Source organism: Ahaetulla prasina, chromosome 1, assembly GCF_028640845.1.
Source record: "Ahaetulla prasina isolate Xishuangbanna chromosome 1, ASM2864084v1, whole genome shotgun sequence".
NCBI lineage: Eukaryota > Metazoa > Chordata > Lepidosauria > Squamata > Colubridae > Ahaetulla > Ahaetulla prasina.
The window spans coordinates 225,610,196-225,636,790 of NC_080539.1; the positions used below are offsets into that span (position 1 = coordinate 225,610,196).

The 26,595-nt window shown below is 37.7% G+C and overlaps 1 protein-coding gene across 5 annotated transcripts in view; it reads left to right on the forward strand.

Moving 5' to 3' along the window:
• Positions 1-26,595, forward strand: part of CCDC148 (coiled-coil domain containing 148) — a 189,833-nt gene that overhangs the window by 157,837 nt on the left and 5,401 nt on the right. For all 5 annotated transcript variants that reach the window (XM_058192293.1, XM_058192303.1, XM_058192314.1 and 2 more), the window contains 2 exons: positions 7,504-7,622; positions 20,209-20,326. In XM_058192293.1, the coding sequence (XP_058048276.1) occupies positions 7,504-7,622; positions 20,209-20,326 (237 nt within the window). The remainder of the gene's footprint in view (positions 1-7,503; positions 7,623-20,208; positions 20,327-26,595) is intronic.

Here is a 26,595-nt window from a genome sequence, read left to right on the forward strand (position 1 = left end):
CCAAGATATTACAGCAGGCAAAACTCCTTACTGTTAGTTTTATAGCAGGCAAAGAGAAGCCATTTGCTTAAGATCTTCCAGATTGCTCACATTGCTTTTAGTACATTTGTAACTGGAAACAGTTGTAGTAAACATTTAGGTTGCCCATGCTTTGAAAATAATTCAGAAAAGTGTCCCTTGAGAAGTGTGTGAGTATAGCATCTCTTTAAAGCACCCAAGTCTTCGTTTTCAGACTTTTGTACAAACCTGGAAAATAATGTAATTGATTTAATAAGTTGCATAAAGGCCCAGCTGCTCGAATTGTTGATGTCTTAAAGCAATCACAGATTTTTGTCCAGTCTTTTCAGAGAAATCGGAAAAAAGACATGACTGTTTTAAAAAGGTGCTGCAGCTCAACTCCTAATCATTCCAAAGCACCTCTTCTGAATAATGTTAGAAGTCTGACAGGCTCAGCAAATACCTTATAGAGGAACTTTATCAAAGATGGTATTCAGCAGGTTCTGACCAGTTCTGGAGAACCGATAGCAGAAATTTTGAGTAGTTCGGAGAACCGGTAAATACCACCTCTGACTGGCCCCGCCCCATCTATTCTCTGCCTCCCAAGTCCTAGCTGATTGGGAGGAAATGAGGATTTTTCAGTAACCTTTCCCTGTAGTGGGGAGGGAATGGAGATTTTACAGTATCCTTTCCCTGCCACACCCACCAAGCCACGCCCACAGAACCGGTAGTAAAAAAAAATTATCCCACCACTGGACTTTATGCTTATGTCTATACTACTGCTAGAGTGCTTCATTTAAGATTATGCATATCACATTAATACATATTATTATGATCAGCATTATAATGCTGCAGCATGTATTATAGGCTTCACATTCTGCCTTGATCAATATAGGTTTTGACACTATGAAAGCAGTTGTCATATAAAATAAACTGCTTCACCAACTTATAGCCCACATGAACAGACTGAATTTGATTAGTTTGAATTTTAACACCTGTGTCTAGTTCTGCCACAATGAAAAGTGCACATGCCCTAAGACTGAGTTGTTATTGATTATTTGGGGGATTTGTATTCACTCCTGGCAGGAATTATCATTTAGTTGCTCTTTAAGTAGAATGGAATGCCTCTGTAATTTTTCAAATAATATTATCTTCATAGGAATCGGTCATCTTCTCCCCTTCATGAAGGCAAAAAAGTAAACCTAGAAGTAAGGAAACAAACATACAAGATTGCTTGACACCTATTCATACAGTCTGTCTCTCTCCCCACATACATAGAACATTATTTTTTTAATGGAAAAAGATTCTAGGGCTGCTTGATATGGTAGCAGCATGGAAAATGAAAGCAACTTCCATAGATACTAACCCAGAGGCTATATAGGTGAACAATGCAGAGTAGATACTATGAGCCTTCAAACAGTAACTCTACTCAAAAATTCCAGACTGGAGGGGTCCTTTCCTTTTAAAATATATAAATAATCTGGAATCCTAGCAGGGGATCAAATTCAACGTTATATTTATTTTTACTTTTTTCTGAGTCACCATCATTCAGCAGATTATATGAAATTATCATAAAAACCCCACTCAGATTATATATACCAAATGTAACACTCTACAAAGCCAACTAGACCTTATTAAAATGAATAAATCCAATTAAATCCATAAGTATCTTTGCTATAGAGAACCATTATTGTGCTACAGTGTAAAGTTAGAGCAAGTATAGGATTTATATTCTGATAATTCCAAAAGTCTGTTGACCCTTGAATGTTTTATGAGAATGATTTATCTCTCAGACAGTATTATGTATAACAAGCCGATTAATGAAGCAGCACGGATTTTATTGTAAGACTTAAAATATGTCCAATGATATTTAGCAGAAAGGTGGTTATAACTGGAGGATATATAGATTTCTTCTGTTCAATCACCTCTGATTCTTGGAGAATGCCCGGACAAGTCACTGTAGTTTTCTTGGCAAAGTTTTCCTCCTTCTAGCTATTGCCTCCTTCCTATGGCTGAGAGAAAGTGACTAGTCCAAGGTCATCAGTTAGCTGGTTGGAGAAAATGATAAAGAAACATATAGACTTTAAACCAGAAGTTTTTCTGCTGGGAATTATACCTGAAACCTATACTAGAGAACTGAGATATTTGATTGTGAATGTAATAACAGCAGCTAGAATTTTATTTGCAAGGAATTGGAAAAATGAGAAATTACCATTGCAAGATGAAATTATTAAGAAAATAATGGACTGTGCAGAAATGAGTAAATTGATGTTTGAAATCAGAGAACAGGAAGATAAGCCATTTTATAAAGTATGGGACTTATTTTACCAATGTTTAGAAAGGAAATTATGATAAAGAAGATTTTAGTTTTTAATAAATTAAAAATTATTCATGATAATAATTTGGATATAAATGAATGATAAAATTGTTTTAAAATGATGGATAAAATAAGGTGATAAGATAAAATACTGGTTCCAGAATGATTATTCAGAAATTAATTGATTAAAATACTTGATTGAAGTTAGATGATAAAATGGATGATTAAATAAGTTAATGATAGATAATTGTTGTTTGCACAAAACATGTAATTCACACATCGACACGTTGTATTGAAATTTGAATGGAAGATGTTTTTATGTTTGTACGTTTAAAAAAAATCTTTAAAAAAAAAAGACTTAAAATATGTCCAATGATATTTAGTAGAAAGGTGGTTATAACTGGAGGATATATAGATTTCTTCTGTTCAATCACATCTGATTCTTGGAGAATTCCCAGACAAGTCACTGTAGTTTTCTTGGCAAAGTTTTCCTCCTTCTAGCTATTGCCTCCTTCCTATAGCTGAGAGATAGTGACCAGTCTGAGGTCATCAGTTGACTTTGTGCCTAAGCCGGGACTAGAACTAATAGTCACTGGTTTCTGCCCTGATACCAGGGGTGAAATGCTCCCGATTCGGACTGGATTGGCCGATCCAGTAGGGATGGTGGCAGGTGGTTCGGAGAACCGGTAGCAAAAATCCCTGCCCCACCCTGCCCATGCCCACCCAATTCCCCGCTTGCCCGCTTGCCGGTTCTTTTAAAAAATGCTTTTAAAAGGTAAAAAAAAGGCTCTGACAATCACAGCTGAGTCGCGCAATTGTCAGAGCCTTTTTTTACTTTTAAAAGCATTTTTTACAACCTATTCGGCTGAATGGGTTGCAAAAAAAGTGCTTTTGAAAGTAAAAAAAAAGATTGCGTGCCACAGCTGATTACCCTCCCCCCTGCACTGTTCTACTTACCCTATGCCTTCTTTTGGCGTGCACTGTGCGCAGGCACACACCTCACATTTGGTGTGTGGTGTGCACTGTGCATGTGCACGCACAGCGCACATGTGCAGCCAGGAAACCGGTAGTAAACTGGTTCAGATTTCACCACTGCCTGATACCTTAAATAGTACCTGAAACCTGTATATATACATATGAACAAGCTGTGTATATACATACAGATACACATTATAACCTGTGACCTTTTTGGTCAATCCTTACGGGAATCCTTAGTGCTTTCAACAATGACAGAACTTGTAACTGGAAAAGTTGGGATACATTCAGAGATGTATCTGCATTGAAAATAGCCCACGCTGAACTGTATAACACAGTTAAAGCAACAGCAGAGGAAATATAGTACAACATTTTGTATTATGTCATAAACTGTTTTGTGATAATGTTTATCATAAAACGTGTTATAAAATTTGCCAAATTTCAATTCCATAGGAATCATGGGTCACAAATTTGGGACAATTTCAGTAAGTTAGCCCATTTGAGGTACCTTAATATATGTTAAACATTGTTAACTGGTTAAATTTCAGATAACTCATTATGGGTAAACATCAGTGTTAAATATTATACTTAAGATTAATATTTAAAAATTGGATAATCTATACTGATAACCATCGCTCTGCTAAAACACCAGTATTTGTGGAAACGCTTTTGTCTAAACATGACTGATATATTTATCTTTAAAATGCAATAATTTCATTTTAAATGAGTTAATTTTTGTGAATAACTGAGCTATAAGCTCTTCAAATCTCAAAATAGATGTTTCCACTCATCTCATTTATGTAAGTTGCTTGAGCTTCCTTTTGAAGCTCTTAGTTCCACTGACTCTTGAAATTAACCATAGAAGAAAGCTTTTATGAATGGTTTAGGTGGGCCTGGAAATGTAATACAAGAATTCTATTTGAAAATATTGTACCGAGATTTTAAATCTAGTTGGAGAGTCATATGCACCAGAGGTTTTTTTTTAAGAGATCAGTGTTTGCAACGTTCATCTCCTTCCTTTTATTGGAATAGCCCAACAGATCTGTAGATACCCATTTAGAGCGAAGATTGCCATCTAGTGTAAGTCTGACTTTGAAAACTCTTCAGAAAGAGATAGATAATCTATTGGAGCTTCAGAAAAATGGACAAGATAGATGTGCTCAGATTTTATAAAGTAGCACGATAAAACCAGAAAACTTTTATATCCTTAACTATCCCTGGATGCTGAATACATTAATACGAACTGTGTGTGTATGTGTATTGTGTTTTTTTAATAAAGCTTTAATTTTGTTTGTTATAAAAAATTGGAGCATATTTGGCACCTTAATTTTAACCGAATGATTTATCTTTCACTCTCTGTCTAGGGTAAATATTATAAATCAAGAGCTTTGGAAGTAATCACTGTTTTGTTCCTCTTAGGAATGTTACATGCTATGGTAGATAGGGAGACAGACAGACATCTAATGAGCTATAGGTATAATAACAGCTTTTGTTTTCAGGGAAACAAATAGAATAGTTTTGCAACTATTCACAATCCCTTCAATCTTTCTGGCAACTGCAAAGATAATTGCTGAACTAATTGCTATATAATGGAAAAAGTATCTGCCATCATTGGTTATTTGTATGCAATATTTTATATGGAATTATGAAAAAAGGTCAGATTGAAGGAGCAACAAAACAAAAAGTTCTTTATTAAATGTAATAGTTGGCATTTCCAGCCTGTTCTAGTACTATCTTTTGGGGGAGAAATATCAATATGGGAATAATTTCTGACAGATGCTTACATGCTGTAGGGAAATATTAACATCAGGCTGTTCTCTATTAAAATTATTTGAACCATCTCCAAGATGCAGTGTGAGGCTCCATACATATTGAAGCAGCTTTCCTTACTGGTATCCCTCACTGGATTTGTAAATCAAATAATGGTAACGTGAGATGTGGGCAAATCTTGAAAGACTGCTGTGTTCCTGCATGAATCCTTGGAAGACTCGGTTCAGAGAGAAGGAGAGAATATGCTTTCATATACTTGCAACATTGCATGAAATTCTGCAATGGTGTCAGCATGTCTAAAAAATTGTAATAAGCTCTCATGTATAGTTATTTGGGACTAACTAAACATTCAGAGGATGACTTAGCTATGTAAATTGATCTTGCAGATGTGTTGAGTAGTGTTCATAAAATGGACCTATTTTGCTCCTTAAATATCCCTCCAAACTTCCCTCCTAAGATGGCCGCTCATTCTTACTAATACTTTGCACATCTTTGCACTGTTTATTGTGCCAATCATTTCAAGTGGGGTCTCTAGGCTGGAGCGCTTAGCCTTGAAGAAGGCAACCAGAGGGCTCAATATAGTATCACCCTTTCCCTGTCCTCTAACCAGATGGCTAACTTTAAGCTTCTCCTTACCTTTCTCTCTGTCTCTGTCTCTCTCCCTCCCTCCCCATCTCTCCCTCCGCCCTCTCTCTCTCTCTCTCTCTCTCTCTCTCTGTGTGTATGTGTGTGTGTGTGCTTTGAAAGGCCTGTTAAAGGGACAGATGGGAATATATCCTTCAAAGTCTCCTATTCCATGATTCAGAAACTCATGTGCAACAGGGCCTCAAATTCATGCTAGTCTCACTACATGTGTCTGTCTTGTTCTGGCATTCAGCTCCATCAATGCAGCTCTTGATCCCAGCTGTCTTCTTATCTGCTGCAATGCACCAATGCTCACTGGTCTCACAGGCAAAGTCTGAAGGAGACAGTGGTTCCCTGGATCGCACATAAAAAGGCTTATACCAAAAGTACAGTATAAGCCCAGGCTTTGATACAATCAGATGGTTCAGTAGATTTCATTGCAGAAATATATTGGCAAAGTTACTTCCAACATTTTATATTACATACTCCAATTGACTGGATCACTGACTTCTGTAGATCAAACAAACAATTCTGAAGAAAGACTTGATGAAGATGGGATGCAGGTGGGGAATGACTCACTCCCCACCCCACCAAAAAGAAAAAGTCTGTTCCCACCTCTCAAAATTTTACAGCAGCCCGTTTCCAAGCCCTTGTGAAATCACTGGCTGGACTTTTAAGAATGCCCTTCTTGAATTCAAGCCTATATTTGCGCTGGCTCAGATGGCATCAGGATGGACTTTCAAAGCCTTACCTCACATGTGGATGTGAAGGACCATTCACGGATGTTTAGCTGCTGGCTGCTTTGCTGGAGCTTCTGAATGCATGGCTCCTTTGAGTTTTTTGGAGATAGAAATATTTGGAAGTGATCTCTTACATTAGTTTCTATTATTACTAGTTCATTCAAACTATGGCAGCCCACAGAACCTGTAGAAAGTGCTGCTTGATTACTTTAAAGAAATTCGAAGAGTTTAATAGGAGACAGAAATTGGATATCCCACCCCTTTGGCTTTATTCAACAGAAGAATTGTTTATTTCCATTTAATTAACCTTTCGTTTATCTCTGTTGTGAGTTGTTTTCTTCTGCGGTAGAGGATATATTTGTGCAGTTAATTAGCCTTTGCTCAAAGCAAACACTTCCACACTTGTTGGATTCATTCTATAAACATTGGACCAAAACTACTAGCTATGTTGGAACATTTTCCATGTATCTTTTCATATTTTAGTGCAGACTCTTGAGTTCTGTTTGCTTTTATCGCTGCTGATCCAAATGTTGTCCCTCTTGCTTTGTCTACCTCCTGTGATTTTTGCCTGTGGTCATTCTGCCGCAGGCTTATTTTTAAAAGAAGACAAAGAACACCATCCAATTGGCCATCATTCTGTTTTTGTGGCAATTTCATTCACATACTCGTATCTAGCATTTTCTTTGTTGGGGTGACCTTTGGAATTTACTGTTATAAGCTTTTAAATATTGAGTTTCCCCCCCGCTGAGTTAGTATAGACAGGTTTCTGAATTTTGAGATAGTATTTTTGATATGTGCAATGATATAACATTATATGATACATGCAAAGACATACTATAAATCTGTACCCGAAAGAAGAGACAAAAAGAAAACGTAGCATTGTAATAAGTTCAGAGTAGCAAGTCTTCAAACCAGCTTTTCTTATTCGTATTTGAGGTTGTGGATTGGGGAGTCAAATGGATATCAGTATGGTATGAACAAGTGAAACTGTTTTTATAGATACCAAGTAGTGATTAGGCAATGTTAGGTTTCTCCTTCTCCTCTCCCCTCCCAGATATTTAATTTGCTTTGTATTCTTAGGTGAAAAAATATTGGGCTGAAAAACAGCGCAAGTGGCAAGAAAGGGAAGCCAAAGACCTCCTGCGTTTGGCAGAATTTAAAAAATTAATGGCTGAGCAGATCATTAAAGACAAAGAGAGGTAAATATATTGGGAGGAAAAAAAAAGAAATCTACTTGGAGATAACATTTTAATACATTTTCTTTTAAAAGTATTGCTTTTTTATTTCTCTTATAATACTCAAAAGCACAACGTGATTTTAAGCAGAATGTTCCTGAAACTCCTTATCAAAAGACGGTTTCTTTCACTCTTTAATGGATTTGGGATGAAAAGAAAAGATACAGGAGAAACGGTGGCAAAACATTCTAGTAGTTACACATACAAAAATGTATTTTGGCTCCCAGTAAAAATGTCCTGAATCAAGCAGAGCAATTCCATATCAAAAATCTTGTCTAGAAGGGGAAAAATATTCAATGCATTCAATCTGAGATTGTATGTACTGTTTAGTACCTTAGGAGTAAGTGCCACTGTATTAGTGGGTCAAGATACAAGTAGTGTTGTAGGGTAGGCGGGTACTTTGGCTTTACTTTTCCATCCCTATCAGGAAAGATATGTAGTAAGTTTCAAATATTAAACGCATGGTGACCTTGGACAGCTTTTTTTATTAAATTGCAAAAAGGTGTGTCTAACTCAAAATGTTTTGGGCTTGAAATATTTCAGTTTCAAAATGATTTGTAAACCTTTATATATCAATCTTCTACTGATGTAAAACTGAACCAACATACTGATAAATTTTGCATAGTATAGAACTGTGATGGTGAACCTATGGCACGCGTGCCACAGGTGGCACGCAAAGCCATCTCTGTGGACACGCAAACCATCGCCCTAGTTCAGCTCCACTGCACATGCACGCGCACCTCCTGCTGGCCAGCTGATTTTGGGGTCTCTGCCACATGTGCGGGAGACCTGTGCGCATGCGCAGGGGAGCAGGGAGTCACACACGCATGCATGCATGCGGGTACACCCCCTCCACTGCCTGTTTTTCATCCCAGGAGGCTTCAGGGAGGCCTGCTACGCCCAAATTGGGGCGCAGGGGGGCGTGTATTCATGCGCAGGGTGTGGTGGAGTGCGGGGGGTCACGCGTGCATGCATGGGGGATGGTGAGGTGCAGGGGGGTCATGCACCCATGTGCAGGGGTGCGCAGGGGCATGGTATTATGGATGTGGGCAGCGCGCATGCACAATAGTGCACATGCACATGCTTTCAGCACCCGAGGAAAAAAAGGTTAGCCATCACTGATATAGAATTTATGTAAAGAATGATAATTCCAGGATCACTGGATCTCTTTCTGTAGGTACTTATCTCCAATCAGTTTACCAAGTCCTTGGATGAACATAAGTCTTTCTATTTATATTATTTTTCCATCTATCCCAGTGCTATGAACCATGACCAGCAATTGTTTTCTCCAAGATTATAAGCAGCAGGATTTCTTCTGCTATAACTCAATGATAGCTTATATAATTGAGCTATATAAATCTATAGCTATAGATTTGTAGCATCCACCTATTTTAGAAAGGCCGTCCCATAAGACAAATACATTCTCTCTAGTTCAATGGGATAGGACCTAATTTTAAATTTCTAATAAGGGATTTAAGCTAAATCTAAGGAATAAATTTCTGATTATATAGGCTCTGTAGCAGTGATGCTGAATATTTAACAGATTGCCTTGGAGATGGTGACTCTCATCAGTGATAAGTAGTTATGCTGCCTTTTCTTTAAATCCCATGCAAGTATCCTGTCATTAGCAGGAGGTTAGAGATCACTTTCTAGTGTAATTCTATCATTATGTGCTTTCAAATTCCGTCATTCAGTTCAAAGCAAGGAATAACCTCCAACCTTTCTATAGATCTGATAAAGCGCTATGGACACTTTTTGTCTTCTTTTTCAATCTTTTATTCTAATCTTTTATACTTTGAGATTGGAATCCTCCAACCATTCCAAACTCCTGCTTTTCTGTAGCCTGTTAACATAAAAATGAGAATGAATAGAGAATTAGGACCCTCCAGCCATTTCTTTTTTTTTTATATAAATAATTTTTATTTCCATTTTCCAACATCATATTTATGTACAAACTATTATCCATCATTAATCATTAATTTTTATTTATTACTGATTCAGGCCTGCCCGATTGCCACTTCCTTTCTTCACAACCTCCCTCTCTACCCTCTACTACTTTCACATCCTTCATCTCCTTCACTTTACTACTTCCTCTCCTCCTTCTCCACTCCTCCCTTCTTCCACTCTATCTAACCTTCTTATTCCCCTCCTCCTTCTCTATTCTTTCCTACCTACTTTCTTCCTCCTTCTACTTCTCTCCTTTTCTTTCTGAAATGGCAGTCGAGCATCCCCAATATCATTTTAAATTTTAATTTCATATCTTCAAAATTACTGTACATTAATAATCAATCCATGTATCATTTCCCCCTTCCCCCCCTCCCCCAGACTTCCCAGAGCAAATACCGGGTATTATGACCAACAATCACAAGCTAAAGTATACAAAATATACATAATCTCCCACCTTTAAAAATTTAAAACTTTAGATCCCCTCACAATAAAAATAAAGAGATAGGAAAGAATAATAAAAAGAAAAGAAGCAATACCAACTTCACATATTACTTCTTCTTACAGTCCATTTTAAAAATTAATCCATCTTCTCAAATTCAATTTTTTTTTCCACTTGTATATTCCTTCAAATTTCATAAGTCCATTTCTCAAATTACAGTCCATCTTCTCGAATTCAAATTTTCATCACTTATATATTTCTTCAATTGCCATAACATTTAATGTCCATTCTTCTTACAGTCCATTTTAAAAATTACTCCATCTTCTAAAATTCAAATTTTTTCACCCACTTGTATATTCCTTCAAATTTCATAAATCCATTTCTTAAATTACAATCCAGCTTCTCAAATTCAAATTTTCATCACTTATATATTTCTTCAATTGTCATAACATTTAATATCCAATCTTCCAATACTACTCCATCAATCAAATATCATTTTGAATAAAATCTCTCAAATATAATATTTCCAGCTTAACTTCATAACTTTTACTATCTATAAACGTGTCAATTAAAACAAATAATCATTTAAACTACATCCACAATATAACAGTAAACAGTTAAAATCATTACATCCACATTATCTAAATTCATAAATTTCACTTTCCATCCTTCACAATTAAATAATATCATCCCATAGATTTATACCATACAAATAGCAAATAACGAAAATCCTATAATTTATATCCTAAACAAATCAATTCCAAAATTAACCATAATCATCATATTCACATCTTAAACATTCCTCCCTCTCCATTCTATTTTCCATCATTTCCAAACCAATTAACTTAGCATCTAACAACAAAGGATTCCCACTCTTTAAAACATTAATATAAAAATGTCTCGCTTTCATAACTGAATTAAGAAAATACTTTCTGCCTCTAAAATTCACTGACAAATCCATTGGAACTTTCCATCTAAAATATATCTGATGTTTCTTAAACTCATCCACTAAAAAAGCAAATTCTCTTCTCTTTCTTAACATTTTAGGAGGAATTTCCTTCATCATTTTTATATCTTGTCCCAATATTTGAAATTTATTTTTATAAAAGGCTTGCAAAATTTCATACCTAACCTTTTTAGTTGTAAAATAAATAACCACATCCCTCGGTACTCTATGTTGTCTTGCCCACCAAGAATTAACACGATAAATTCTTTCAATATTAATCTCAAAATCTTCTGGCTCCACACTCTTTATCTGTGCAAAGGCTTGCGTAAAATCTTTTAAATTGTCCTTCCTATTTTGCTTCAAACCCCTCACCCTTATAGCATATTCCATTAATCTATATTGTAATATTACTCTTTCTTCATCTGCCCTATCTACCTTTGCCTGTATATCTCCCATCTTATTATCTAAGTTCCAATTGTTTTGATTCTTTTGAATTTCCTCTATTTTCCTTTGCAACTCTAAATTAGCTTTATTAATTTCTGCAAGATCATCTTCCATCTGAATACAAGAGCTTAATATTTGTGCAATTGCATCCTTTACCATTTTCATTTCCCTATTCTGCTCTTCCACCACTTCCTTAAAATCCAACATCTCTTTCTCTATTTCATCAAATTTTTGATCTATTTCTAAAAAATGACTCTCCAAAAACTCCTGTAAAGAATTTCTTAATTCCTTTTTGATTTCTTCTTTTAATTTTTGAATCTGAAGAAATTTCAAAGTTTTTAATGACTTTTGGCACTATTTGCTTAAAAGCCATTTTTTAAAAATATAACTTAATAACGGACCAAAAAAAAATTAAAAAAGAAAAATTAAAAAAACTTTTCTTCTAAATCACTATAATCCCAAAGAAGAAGAAAAAATATAAATCATAAAATTCTCGTTTCTTCCATTTAGTCAGTATCTTCCTATATATCTTCTAATTCAACACTAGCTGTTAGTAAGCATTTCTTTAACTTTCGTTTCCAGTACACACATTCCACAAAACCGCCATTTGCTTTCTTCTCTCCTATCTTCGCAACAAATATATCCTCAGGGGCTTGCAGTCTTCTTACAAACAAGTGCTAGAACTCCAGTTTCTGCTCCGTCCACGTTACAATCCATCATAAATCAATTCCTGCTGGGGAAATTGGACGCTACGTTTTGTCTGCCATAAAAGGCAGATGCCTCCCCCAATCTGGAGCTTTTCAGGTTATGGAAGGAGAGCTCCCCGCAAGCCTCAGAAGCTTTTTCTGTGGCTATATTTGGGTGTCTCAACTTCAGCCTGAATGCTCATCTCTCCCTCTTTCCCCGAGGGAAGAGATTTCCAAGCTGTTGGACCAGATTTACGATGTCCTGACAGCTCTACAGACTAGGGAGTTAGCAGCCTAATCAAAGCTGCTTCTCAACGAAGCGGAGCCATACCGGAAGTCACCTCCAGCAATTTCTATGAGGCAAATGTCTGGTTTAAATTACCTCCAGAGATGGAGGATGGGAAAGAGTTAAGAAACCTTAGAAGCCTAAATGCATCAGGTCAACTCTAAACCAATTCTCACCATGCTCCTTTTATGGTCTCTCTCTGGTTGAGATTTCTCAGATTTTGAAAGCACCAGACAGATGGGGAAAAAAGGAGTGATTGGGCCCTGAAGCCTGCAGAATTGGGCAGTTCATGGTTCACAGCCATGAATACAACATTGGAAGAACAATTTCAGAAAATCTTAGAGCCCCTTTAGTATTACATCTGTCATTCCTTAATTTTATTTATTTATTTCCTGCCTTTACTATTTTTAGAATAGAATAGAATTTTTTATTGGCCAAGTATGATTGGACACACAAGGAATTTGTCTTGGTGCATATGCTCTCGATTTACATAAAAAAATTATAAGATACAACACTTAATGGTAGTCATAGGGAACAAATAAGCAATCAAATCATATTAGGAAACAGTCAATCTATATAAATCTTAAGGATACCAGCAACAAGGTTACAGTTATACAGTCATAAGTGGGAGGAGATGGGTGATAGGAACAATGACAAGATTAATAGTAATGCAGACTTAGTAACTAGTTTGACAGTGTTGAGGGAATTATTTGTTTAGCAGAGTGATGGCGTTTGGGAAAAAAACTGTTCTTGTGTCTAGTTGTTCTGGTGTGCAGTGCTCTTTGGCATAATTTTGAGGGTAGGAGTTGAAACAGTTTGTGTTAGGATGTGAGGGGTCTGTAAATATTTTCATAGCCCTCTTTTTGACTCGTGCAGTATGCAGGTCCTCAATGGAAGGCAGGTTGGTAGTAATTGTTTTTTCTGCAGTTCTAATTATCCTCTGAAGTCTGTGTCTGCCTTGTTGGGTTGCAGAACCAACCAGACAGTTGTAGAGGTGCAGATGACAGACTCAATAATTCATCTGTAGAACTGTATCAGCAGCTACTTTGGCAGTTTGAGCTTTCTGAGTTGATGCAGAAAGAACATTCTTTGTTGTGCTTTTTTGATGATGTTTTTTATGTTAGTGTCCATTTTAGGTCTTGAGATATGGTAGAACCTAGAAATCTGAAGGTCTCTACTGTTGATATTGTGTTGTCTAGTATTGTAAGAAGTGGTAGAATGGGAGGGTTTATTCTAAAGCCCACCACCATTTCTACGGTTTTGAGTGTGTTCAGTTCCAGATTGTTCTGGTCGCACCACGAGGCTAGTTATTCAATCTCCCATCTATGCGGATTTATCATTGTCTCGAATGTGTCATCTGCGAACTTCAGTAGCTTAACAGATGGATCATTTGAGATGCACTCATTGGTATACAGAGAGAAGAGAAGTGGAGAGAGCACACAGCCTTGTGGGGCCCCTGTGCTAATTGTACAGGTATCTGATGTGATTCTGCTTAGCTTCAGCTGCTGCTTCCTGTCTGTTAGGAAGGTTATGTTACATTTACAAGTGTGTTCAGGTACCACTAGCTGGTTTAGCTTAGTTGGAATGATGGTATTGAATGCTGAACTAAAGTCTACAAACAGGACCCTTGCGTAGGTCTTTGGAGATTCAAGTTGTTGTAGGATGTAGTGCAGAGCCATATTAACAGCATCATCTGTTGATATATTTGCTCGGTATCAGTGGTGGGATTCAAATAATTTAACAATTGGTTCTCTGCCCTAATGATTTCTTCTAACAACCAGTTCACCAAACTACTCAGAAAGTTAACAACCGGTTCTCCCAAAATGGTGCGAACTGGCTGAATCCCACCAGTGCTCAGTATGCAAACTGCAGGGGGTCTAATAGCGGATCCGTGATGGTTTTCAAGTGAGACAGCACTAGCTTTTCACAGGTTTTCATAACTGCAGATGTTAAAGCAATTGGTCTGTAGTCGTTCAGTACCTTGATGGTGGGCTTCTTTGGCACTGGGATGATAGTAGAGCGTTTGAAGCAAGAAGGAACATAGCACATCTCTAGTTATTTATTGAAGATATGGGTGAAGGTGGGGGCCAATTGGTCAGCACAGACTTTTAAGCAAGAAGGAGTTACCTTGTTTGGGCCTGCAGCTATTCCTGGCTTTTGTCTGTGAAATAGGTCTTGCACTTCCTTTTCTGTGATCACAAGGGGTTGGGAACCCAATGGGATGGGGTCAGTTGTAGGAAGCTTGGCTGTTGTTGGTGTGTCTGAGATGGGGGTTGTGGAGATAGGTGGCTGTAGTTTCCTTTCAAACCTGCAGTAAAACACATTCAGGTCATCTGCCAGTTGTTGATTTCCTTCAGCCTGGGAAGGAGGTTGCCATAACTGGTGATATTTTTAAGAATTTTCCACATGTTTGCTGCTTCATTTATTGAGACCTGATTCTTTAGCTTTTCAGAGTAGCTTCTTTTTGCTGCTCTGATCTCCCTCGTTAATATATTTCTGGCCTGATTGTACAACATTTTATCACCTTTTCTGTAGGCTTCCTCTTTGGAATGACGTAGCTGCTTAAGTTTAGCTGTGAACCAAGGTTTGTTGTTATTGTTCCTTGTCGGTACACATAGGTCTTCACAGAAGCTGACATATGATGTTACAGTATCTGTGAGTTCATCTAAGTCTGCAGAGGTACTTTCGAAAACATTCCAATCAGTGCAGTCAAGGCAGGCCTGTAGCTTTAACTTTGCCTCCTCAGTCCAGGTCTTCACTGATTTAATTGTTGGTTTGTGGTTTTAAGTCTTTGCCTGTAAGCAGGTACAAGGTGAATCATGCAATGATCAGAGTATCCCACAGCTGCTCGTGGCAAGGACCAATAAACATCTTTTAGTGTTGTGTAGCAATGGTCAGACTCAAGCTCAATCCCTCCAAGACGGAGTGGCTGTGGATGCCGGCACCCCAGTACAGTCAGCTGCAGCCGCGGCTGACTGTAGGGGGCGAGTTATTGGCCCCAATGGAAAGGGTGCGCAACTTGGGTGTCCTCTTGGATGGGCGGCTGTCGTTTGACGATCATTTGGCGGCCGTCTCCAAGAGGGCCTTTCACCAAGTACGCTTGGTCCGCCAGTTGCACCCCTTCCTTGACCGGGATGCCTTATGCACGGTCACTCATGCTCTTGTCACTTCCCGTTTGGATTATTGCAATGCTCTCTACATGGGGCTGCCCTTGAAGTGCACCCGGAGGCTGCAGCTAGTCCAGAATGCAGCTGCGCGGGTAATAGTGGGAGCAACTCGTTGCTCCCATGTAACACCATTCCTGCGCAGTTTGCACTGGCTCCCTGTGGTCTTTCGGGTGCGCTTTAAGATTTTGGCTACCACCTTTAAAGCGCTCCATGGCTTAGGGCCCGGGTACTTACGGGACCGCCTGCTGTTACCTTATGCCTCCCACCGACCCGTACGCTCACACAGAGAGGGCCTTCCAGGGTGCCGTCCGCCAAACAATGTCAGTTGGCGGCCCCCAGGGGCAGGGCCTTCTCTGTTGGAGCCCTTACGCTCTGGAACGAACTTCTCCCTGGTTTACGTCAAGTACCTGATCTTCGGACTTTTCGCCGTGAGCTGAAAATGCACCTATTTATTCAAGCGGGACTGGCTTAAAACTTTTATTAAATTTTAAATTGGGGTTATTTATATTTTAAGGTTTGTTAAATTGTTTTAAATTTCGGCCACCCTGTAATATGTTTTGTTTTAAATTTGTTTTAATGTGTATATTGTGGATTTTTATTTGGCTGTACACCGCCCTGAGTCCTTCGGGAGAAGGGCGGTATAAAAATAAAATAAAATAAATAAAATAAATAAATATTCTTGCCTCTAGTGGGACAATTTATAAATAAACCAATATGGGGAACATATCCAACACACTTTCCTCCTGCTATTTTCCCCCATAACAGCAGCCTATGAGGAGAGTTGGGCAGAGAGAGAGGGACTGGCCCAACTCTGCCAACTGGTTTTCATTGCTAAGGCAGGACTAGAACAAAGTTTCTTGCTTTCACTCTTATAGGTGTGTTAAACAGACCAAAGTAGCTCTGTTTAATGCCACATTATTTATTTAATACATATATTTAATATAAACAGCAATATTTAAAAAATCTGTATTTTTTTCCCATTTTAGTATGATCTGTACTTAGATGTGACCATAGTTTAAAAAAGAATCAATCTCATGCTATGTCCCCGCTCTAGTCACCAGTCCATTGGGAGATTAAAGTCCTACCTAAAGATTTTGTCAGATTCACTTCCTAAAAAATAAAGAACTAGCTGATGATACTTCAGTGATGAACATGGCCTACACATTTTGGTTTCTTCAGGGATGCTTAAATGGTTTTAACCATTTCAGTTAAATAGTTCCCTAACAATGCCAAAGTCCAAAAGCTATGGGCTGAAGTGAATCTTTCAGAATGATAAGTAAAGAGAGAGGGATAATTGTTTGAGATGTAGTGTTTAATTCTTTTATGCATAAAAGTTTTTTTTAAAGATGTTTTCTTTCTCTTCAAAAAGGAACAGCCAGTCTTCATTAGCTTCTATTTCACATGAGATACTGCAGCATCAAACTCCACATAACTGTGTTTGAGTCGTCATTCCATATTATTTAGAAAACTTATATTTTCTTAGTGAAATGATCCTCAAGGCAATTTCCAGCAACAGGTGTACAACTCTGTCTCCCTCCTTTTTTTTCACTCACACACAAGCATACATTATTGAATCTGTCATTTGCACCTCTATAACTGTCTGGTTTGGTTCTGCAACCCAACAAGACAAACACAGACTTCAGAGGATAATTAGAACTGCAGAAAAAACAATTGCTACCAACCAGCCTTCCATTGAGGACCTGTATACTGCACGAGTCAAAAAGAGGGCTGTGAAAATATTTACAGACCCCTCGCATCCTGGACACAAACTGTTTCAACTCCTACCCTCAGAATGACCCTATAGAGCATTGCACACCAGAACAACTAGACACAAGAACAGTTTTTCCCCGAATGCCATCACTCTGCTAAACAAATAATTCCCTCAACACTGTCAAACTAGTTACTAAGTCTGCATTACTATTAATCTTGTCATCGTTCCTATCACTCATCTCCTCCCACTTATGACTGTATGACTGTAACCTTGTTGCTGGTATCATTATGATTTATATTGACTGTTTCCTAATATGATTTGATTGCTTATTTGTACCCTATGATTATCATTAAGTGTTGTACCTTATGATTCTTGATGAACGTATCTTTTCTTTTATGTATACTGAGAGCATATGCACCGAAGACAAATTCCTTGTGTGTCCAATCACACTTGGCCAATAAAGAATTCTATTCTATTCTATTCTATTCTATTCTATTCTATTCTATTCTATTCTATTCTATTCTATTCTATTCTAAATTCTAATGATGCTCACACTCACACAGAGCACGTGCTCCTCTGTTCAGTGGCAGAAATCAGGTACCGTACTTCTTTTCAGCCCACCCATCCCCACCATCTGGCTCTCCCTTTTTCTTTTTCACTAGATGGGCCTTTGTAGTATTTGTCCACGGCTGCCTGCATGTGAAATGTAACACAGGAACCCACCCTCGATTTTTCTTATATTAGTCTGGCTTCTAATCCAAACAGACATTCTCTTTCCCAACTAAATTGCCAGATGAAAGAAGTTGAGCCCCCACATGACTGACTCGGGTAATCCTCCGCCCGCACTGAGATTTTGAAAACGTATTTGCTGGAGCTGTCAGACATGAGTACGTGTATGCGAGGCCTCTGTGCGTCAAATGCACTTAATTCAGTTTCTCCCCCTAGAGTTCTGTTGATGTGGACAACACCAATGTTTTTGGAGGGTGCCCAGTAGAGAAAGGTTACAGTAATATCTGTAGCTTCCTCTGTCAGAGATTTTTCACTCTATTTATTTTTTAGGAAGGGAAGGGGAAGGAAGGAAGGAAGGAAGGAAGGAAGGAAGGAAGGAAGGAAGGAAGGGAGGGAGGGAGGAAGGAAAGGTTATGAATTTCCCTTCTCCCCATCTATTTATTTGCACTTCTTTCAGAATCCAGAAACAAAGGATCCAGTGCTTCAGAGCAACTTATCTTCATAGATAAGCTTTTGAGATCCATTAATTATGTAGAATCTATATAAATAGTTCTATTTAAAGTCCTCACTTATCAGTGCATATCTCAGCAAATGTGTCAGGTGCCTGTTTCTGTGATTTTATGGGTAGTTGATCACAGACTATATTTATGATGAAAATGTCACATGAGATATGAAGTTGTGAATTCTTCACAGTTTTCTTCCCTGTATAATCTATATAAATTCTTGTGAACATCCTCAATTTTCAGGTCTCTGAGTTAATCCATAGTGCTTCACCATGAAATCTAATTTTGAAGATACAATTAAAAAAGTGAGCTAGGGACATTGTGGAATTGGCCAGACATAGTCATGGAAATAAGAATCATTTATTTGGATCATTTGAAAAGATTTTTATCAGTTTTCCTCTGACCCTGACTACTTTTGGAAATTATATAAGAATATTCTGTTTGGGATGTTATTTAACTCCCAGGACTTAGCTGGTAATGAATATCTATTCTGTCCCAAATAAAGATTCAGTTAAAATTAATAATATGTTAGATATATCATAGTCTGAACCAGTAGAAGGAACCCTGATTTAACAGGATTATTTTATTGTTACACAACCCTCCTCTAATAGCTAACTATAAACCACACTGAAACTAATTATTGCTTAACTTTTATTTATTTATTTATATTTATTTATATAGTCACCCATCTCACCAAAACTGACTCTGGGCATATTAGATTTGGCTGGATGAAGCAGTAAACATCATTTCCCTGTTTCTAAGGAATTATTTCTTGCATAGAGGCAATTTTACCAATTTTGTAGCTATCTAAAGGTATAAAAAGTTCATCTTAACGATTTGTAGCCAGGTATCATTTCATTAATTACTTACATACTTCCAGTGTCACTATTTTGAATTAAGGCCAGTATTTTGCTAGTAACGTAAATAGGGAATACAATCAATAATAAGAATATTTTTCAAATTAGCTAGTGGCTTTGAAATTTGCAAAAAGCGCCTGTGTACATAAGCACTTGTTGAGAGCTATGGTTAGCAGTAGTTAGAATGCAGTACTGCATGACTAACTCACTGCCCATTGCCAGCAATTCAGTCCTGATTGGCTCATGGCTGACTCAGCCTTCCATCCTTCCAAGGTTCGTAAACTGAGGACCCAGATTTTGGGGGGCAATATGCTGACTCTAAATCACTTAGAGAGGGCTGTAAAGCACTGTGAAGCCGTATATAAGTCTAAGTCCTATTGGTAAGTGCTATTGATAAGCCAGAAGTTGGCTTGTCATGTTTTTTGATCCTAGACTTTGTGTGATTCCTCCGCAGTTAGCAAGTATCAGTTAGTTATTTGGACTATGGTAGATGTGGAAAATTGCAATAAAATTTATCAGTTCATTCGGTGATAAGCCATCTAAATGCATTTTAAAACGTATTATTTATTGATACATACACAAATAATGTTTAGTACAAAATGAAGACATTTGCAGTCCAATCCTATGCATGCTTATTGAATTTAATATTTTCTCCTGAATAAATCTGAGTAGCATTGTAGTGTAACTGTAACATAAAGGTTCCTAGATAAAAGACAGTTTGTAACACTTCTTTAATTAAGGTCTTCATTGCTTCCAATAGTTGGTTGAATAATAAAGTAATATTGAGAAGATAGATGAGTAGTATGCCACTGATTTTGTGATTTCTTGTTCAAAGAGTTCAGTTTAGGCAAAAGCTGTTGGAAAAACGTTTGATGGAGAAAAAAGTGGCAATCCTCAAGGAAATCCAGGAAGAAGAAGAAAGGAAGAAGCGCCTTGATGCTCTCAGGAAACAGGTATTTTCACTGTCTGTTTTCATATGTAATTAAGGCTCAGCATAAAATTTAATTGAGACATAAATTTGTCACAAAATGAAAAGAGGAAAAAAATTCCTTGTCCTTTATAGCTCATTGTATATTACATTATGTATTTTGACATACAACATTATTATTGTTATTTGAAATAATTACTATTTAATTCTTAATATGTGAAGTCCACAAGTCAGAAGGCTTTGACCATTCATCTAGAACTAGACTTAATTGTTTTCTACATTAACAGAAACCAAATTATTGACTGCAATCAATATGTTTTTCCTTTTTTGTCTCTTTCCCCAGAGGTATAGAGGTATCCATGGATTGTAATACATTCACAGAACTCTGATTATTGGATAGTGTAAAAATGGTTTTCTGCTTAGTAGTTCCTTCATTAGGATATTGTTTTCTGCTTGGTTGATTATCTTGTGTTAATCCCTGCTTATCTGTATGTAGGATGCTGGAGAGAGGGGGTGTTGTGGTCTATTGTTTTTATCATCTATTTTGAATGGTGTGTAAATGTGGCTTATCTCTATGTGTCTGGTGATGGCTCATTTGTCTGAATGCCAAACTTCCAGGAATTCTCTGATGTTTTGTTTTTTTTAAATATTTTGCTTGGACTAAGATGCTCAAGTTTCCCAATTGAAATTATGGTTGAGTCTGTCTATGTATTGTGAGATTAAAGAGTTTCATCATATCTTCTGATTTGGTGCTCATGGATGTGCTCTGCTAATTTTCTGCCCGTCTCTCTTACACAGTGACTGTTGCAGTTCTTACACTTTATATTGTAGATGGCTCTTAGAGTTATTTTTCCCTTTCTGGGATCTTTTAGCTTACTTAAAATGTTTTGCTGGACTCTAGTTGATTTGCATGCTGTGGTGATGCCATGTGCTACATCAAGGACTTCACAGTACAACCCTGAAATATTTATATTCTCTTCTATAGCAAAAAGATATCTTTATTCCGCACAAAAAAAAATCAAATAAAGGCTAAAAGCAATAGCATTAGAGAGCTAAGTGTGTCCTCATATCTATAAATGTATTTCTTTGTCCCTGTCTTCCTTGATTATAAGTTTGTATGTTTTTTTGGCAGCAAGATTTATATTGATGAAAGTAGAAAGAATGAAATGTGTATAATTCAGAGATCCAGGCTAGTCCAGTGGTTGGAAGAAGGCTTTCCGATGCTTAATTTTCAAGAGAAATATTTATATATTTGGAAAGACTATATGTCATTTCCCAATTAGTTACTTTTCCTACAAACAACAAGTTTGTTTTCAGAAATCAACAATATTCTGACACTATGGATTTTTATATATGTATTTATTTCTGATATTGTCAGATCTTTCCACTATGATTCAGAAAAAATTGTCAGTTTTTCTTTGGTATAATTTCAACCTCAAGCATTTTTATAGCTGCAAAGGCTATGAATGTAGTGTTGCCTGTTGAGTCTTAGGCAATGCAAGTGACTGCATTAGAATGGGTCTCCAACTCAGTAGAAGGTTGCTACCAAAAGGCATCAGAATCCACAATTACTGTTTCTGGCTAATGCTGAAATTTACATCTGCTGGCTTTGTAGACTTTGTAATCCCTAAAAAAGGAAATCAATCCAGTCCATCACTCCTGCAACAAGCATGCTTCTTCGCCCTTCTCATTTAAAAAATGTCATAGATATAAGTCCTGTTACTTGAAATCTCTGAGAACTTGAGGTTTAACAGTCCAGTTCCATGAATGTTTACTCAAAAATATGTCTCATTGTATTTATTGGTTCTTAATTCGTGGTAATTAACATTGGGCTACTATAGCCATCAAAGCATTACAGGCATAATAGTTGGGGATTGACAGAAACTGCCTGGTACCTTCATTTGCAACCATTCAGAAAGAGTGGGAAAAAAACCCCATGCTACATGCATCTGGAGATACTTTTTCAGTGGTCACAAAGAGCTTAGATGACACTGATGCTCCGCACAACAATATGACACTAGGCCAAGTAGTCCTGGTTAGATGCATCTTAGAATCAATAATAATTCCTGTTTTTGTAACCATTAGTAACTTGAATTGGTGTGGACTTTGTATCTAGCTTCTTAACTGTATGTATTGTTAGGTTGCCTTGTGTAGTGTTACTAAATCAAAGACATCTAAGCCATGTTCCCTCTGTTTGAAGGTATAAGACCAGATAGCATCTAGTTTCTTTCCTGCCATAAAACTGAACTCTTCTCTTTTCTTTTTTTTTCTTCAGATGGCATACATAGCTGTTTCATGTAAAATTCATTTCATTGTTATCTAAACTACGTTTTGCAACAATCGCTCTGTTTGTATGAATCAGCTGGTGTAGCATTTTCCCCCCCGATAGTACTTATTTCAGCTTTTGACGTCGTTTCTCTAAAGGCAATATTGCACTGTTCTCTCAGCTTGGTTTGACTTGTTAATGTCGGCTTGTAATTTTCATATTTAACCGGTGGTTAAATTGTTCCTAGCTTTGGTCTCAGTGAGAAATACTTGCCAGTCATAGAGAAAATTAAACAGATTCCTTTGGGGTCCAAATCCTTACTGCTTTTCAGAGAAAACCACCACCATTGCTTCTTCAAGATGTTCCCCGGAGTGTCTGTTAGCTTGTGGGCAGCTTTTATCTGCTAAGTGCCAGTAGACACAACCCAGAATTTATTGACTTCCTCTGGCTGCCAAGTCAGAGAAGATGCATGAAATCAGAAAGTCATATGGCGTCTTGGTCCATTTTCCATACTGGAGGGTTTCATTATTGTGGTTCAGTGCAAATGATGAGAAGAGACTGGATTACTAAATTTTGATTTTAGAGCATCCTAGAGGATATTGCAGAAGAAAGCAAATTTGCAGCATTAGAAATAAAAAAACATTAGCCTGGTGATTTAAAACCCTACATTTTTAAAACCAATAGCAGCAAAAGGATCCTGAATTTTGGGTGGAAAGATGTGCTGTGAGCAACTAATGAAGCTGACTTGCCTGTCACTCCTAATGCACTTAGAAAGGTGGACATGCCTGACAAGGAGCCACACTTGATGAGGCCTTGGCATAGAATATTCATGATGGACTCATGAATATTGTCCATCATGGCTAAATCCCACTCCTAAAATATTGAAAGCTGGATTAGAACAGGCTAGGAGAGGCAATCTAAATGGCCCCCAAGCGATTTAAGGCTGTAAAAGTCAACTCTGAGGTAGACAACGAAAATCAGCTAGGAAGCAGATAGGTAGTGCAGATCCTGGAGCATACAGGTAATACAGCAATAAAAATGTCTTTCAATAATCCACAGGCTATTTACTGATTGCCAAATTTGGCAACAGCAACAAAATAGAAAATCTTGCATCAATTCTTTTTCTTAAAAAACCAAGCAGTGGCCTCTGGAGATGAAGCAGCAGTTGTTTTTCTGAATTTAACCTAAAAGCTATAGTTGCTCTGAACTGCCATATTTGAATTTATGCGAACAGAAACCTGTTCTTTCAGACCCAGAATCTGGTCTCCAATCTGAACCAGATGATTAAAATTGCCTTTGAGCAGCTAATGTAAACTATAGAAATGGTCCTTATTTAATGACCACTTATTCAGCAACCATGTGAATTTACAACAGTGTTGAGTGAATAGTAGTTTTGATGAGTCCTCACACTTATGTTAGTTGCAGCATCTGTGATGCACATATGATTGCGATCCGGATGCCCAGCTCACAGTTACGGCATCACAGCACCCCATTGTAGGAAGTCCTTCCATCCCAGAAGAATGAAATATTTTGAGGAATATTAAAAAGGCAGGATGTTATATTTCCCCAAAGGGACAAATGGAGAAACATGCTCTTAAGGAAGGCAGAAACCAACACCAGTCTTCCTGCCCCCAAGCAGAAACTGAGGAGGCCAGCTTTTAGAAATGCAGATCCATTCAAAACAGGATATTTCAAAACTCCTTGGCAGAATGGTAGGATTAGAAAGCAGCCCCTCACCCAAGATCCAACGCAGAATGAAAGCCATTAGCCATAGTCGGAATTGCCCAACACCCTTTCAGAACACAAATCCCTTCATGGCACCGCCCCCAGAACAGTCCAGACTTCAAAGACACAGAAACCTATAAAGATTCTTCCACTCATTCAATCATTGTGTCAGCTGCCCAGAATCACATGTGGTTGGTGGTTCTGCTTCATCAATAAACCTTTCTTTCCAATCAGCCTCCATGTTTCCGGTGTCTTTCTCCCAGCTTGGAACTAAACCAGATGGATTAGTTCCATCTAAACATATGAAGAACGGTTGCAGGAATTCGGTATGTCTAGTTTAATGAAAGGAAGGACTAGGGGAGACATGATAGCAGTGTTCCAATATCTCAGGGGCTGCCACAAAGAAGAGGGAGTCAAACTATTCTCCAAAGCACCTGAGGGTAGAACAAGAAGCAATGGGTGGAAACTAATCAAAGAGAGAAGTAACTTAGAACTAAGGAGAAATTTCCTGACAGTTAGAACAATTAATCAGTGGAACAACTTGCCTGCAGAAGTTATGAATGCTCCAACACTGGAAATTTTTAAGAAAATGTTGGATAACCTTTTGTCTGAAATGATGTAGGGTTTCCTGCCTGGGCAGGGCATTGGACTAAAAGACCTCCAAGGTCCCTTCCAACTCTGTTATTATTATTATTATTATTTTCCTTCCAACATCGTCATCATGCTATAACCATTTGAGACTTTTGCTGGCTTCCTAAAAGCACAGTCAATAGGGAAACCAGCAGGAAGTCACAAATGGCGACAATGTGATGACCTCACCTAATGACCCAAGTGTACCACAGTGGTACACTTTAACAATAGCAACTAAAAGTGTCAGAATCTCCATTGTTAAGCATCACAGTCACATGACATCGGGGTATACAAATGCAATGGTTATCTGAGGGTTACCTTATATTGGAGATGGATCACAGTCTCTGTCCACTCACACCCTTTTAAGAAGATGTTCGGGCCTCGGAGTTTGTTGAAAACAACTCATTATCCTTTGCTGTTGCTGCTGGAGTTCGCCCACTCCATAAAGCAATTATTCTAAAGAAATGTTCATCTGATAATGTATGTGTTACCTTACTATTAACTTAATGCCACTGTTTTACTTAAAAGTATCCCACTTATATTTTAAAGGCTCCCTAATAAATGTAATAGTCACTGATGGCAAGTCACTTAAAGCTTGATTGTATTGCTTTGATGTGAAAACAATAGCCATGGCAGGCTATAAAATCATTGCTCCCCAATCATCTTTTCACAGGAGGCAGTCTCAATAAGAATCCACATTTTTTAAAAAAATGCTATTATTAATCTCAGCTCTAGGTTGAGCAGTTGATAGCATTTGGATAGCTTTCATTATTCATGTGTCCTTGCTGATGATTTGGCAACAGAATGTAGAAATATATTTAATTATTGAAGCCAATAAAACCATTGTCTTATCTGGATATTAGAAAGATGAAAACATGGATCCATTGCCAGCAAAGAAAGCCACAATCAAAATGCTCTCTTGCTCACTTCTTGGTCTTTTTTCCTCAATCACTTGATTAGATATGTCAGGAACCGTGTTTCCTTTCAGGTTGATTTATGCTCTAAGTTCTTGCTAGTTTTTTCCCTCTCCGAATACCACTAGACCACATCTACATATGCTGCAGGACAAAACATTTCAGCAGCATAAAATGATTTGGGGCACAGCATGTAGCAAAATAAGAGAGAAAGTGAGTGGGTAGTTGACCCAGGCAAATCCAGGGTCAACGTACATGTTTCTATGTATGGTGGCTGCCTAGCAACTTAAGAAGTCCCTTCTAAAGTGAGATGCTTTGGGGGTTGATATTGTTATCTACATTTTCAGAATCATAAAATCGGTTTCATGACATCCATAGCTCTTATTTTAAATGGATGCTCTGGGAATGCAGAGTTGAAGGGAGCAGGTCTTGGCCTCACCCACAGGCCAAAAGAACAAGAAGCTCATATTGTTATTAAAGCTAGAGATCCAGGAAGGGAAGTTCAGTCCGGCCTTTGCTGCATGTAAATTGCGCCTTCGTATTTCTTGGTCTTTTTGTTTCAGGGAGGGGAGGGGGCTTGAGAAACAGATCTTCCTTCTTTTCCTTCCAATTCTCTCCCCCCCCCACTAATTTTGATCTTTTTGGACAGAAATCTTAAAGACAGATTTTTTAAAAATGCTATTATTAATCTCAGCTCTAGGTTGAGCTGTTGATAGCATTTGGATAGCTTTCATTATTCATGTGTCCTTGCTGATGATT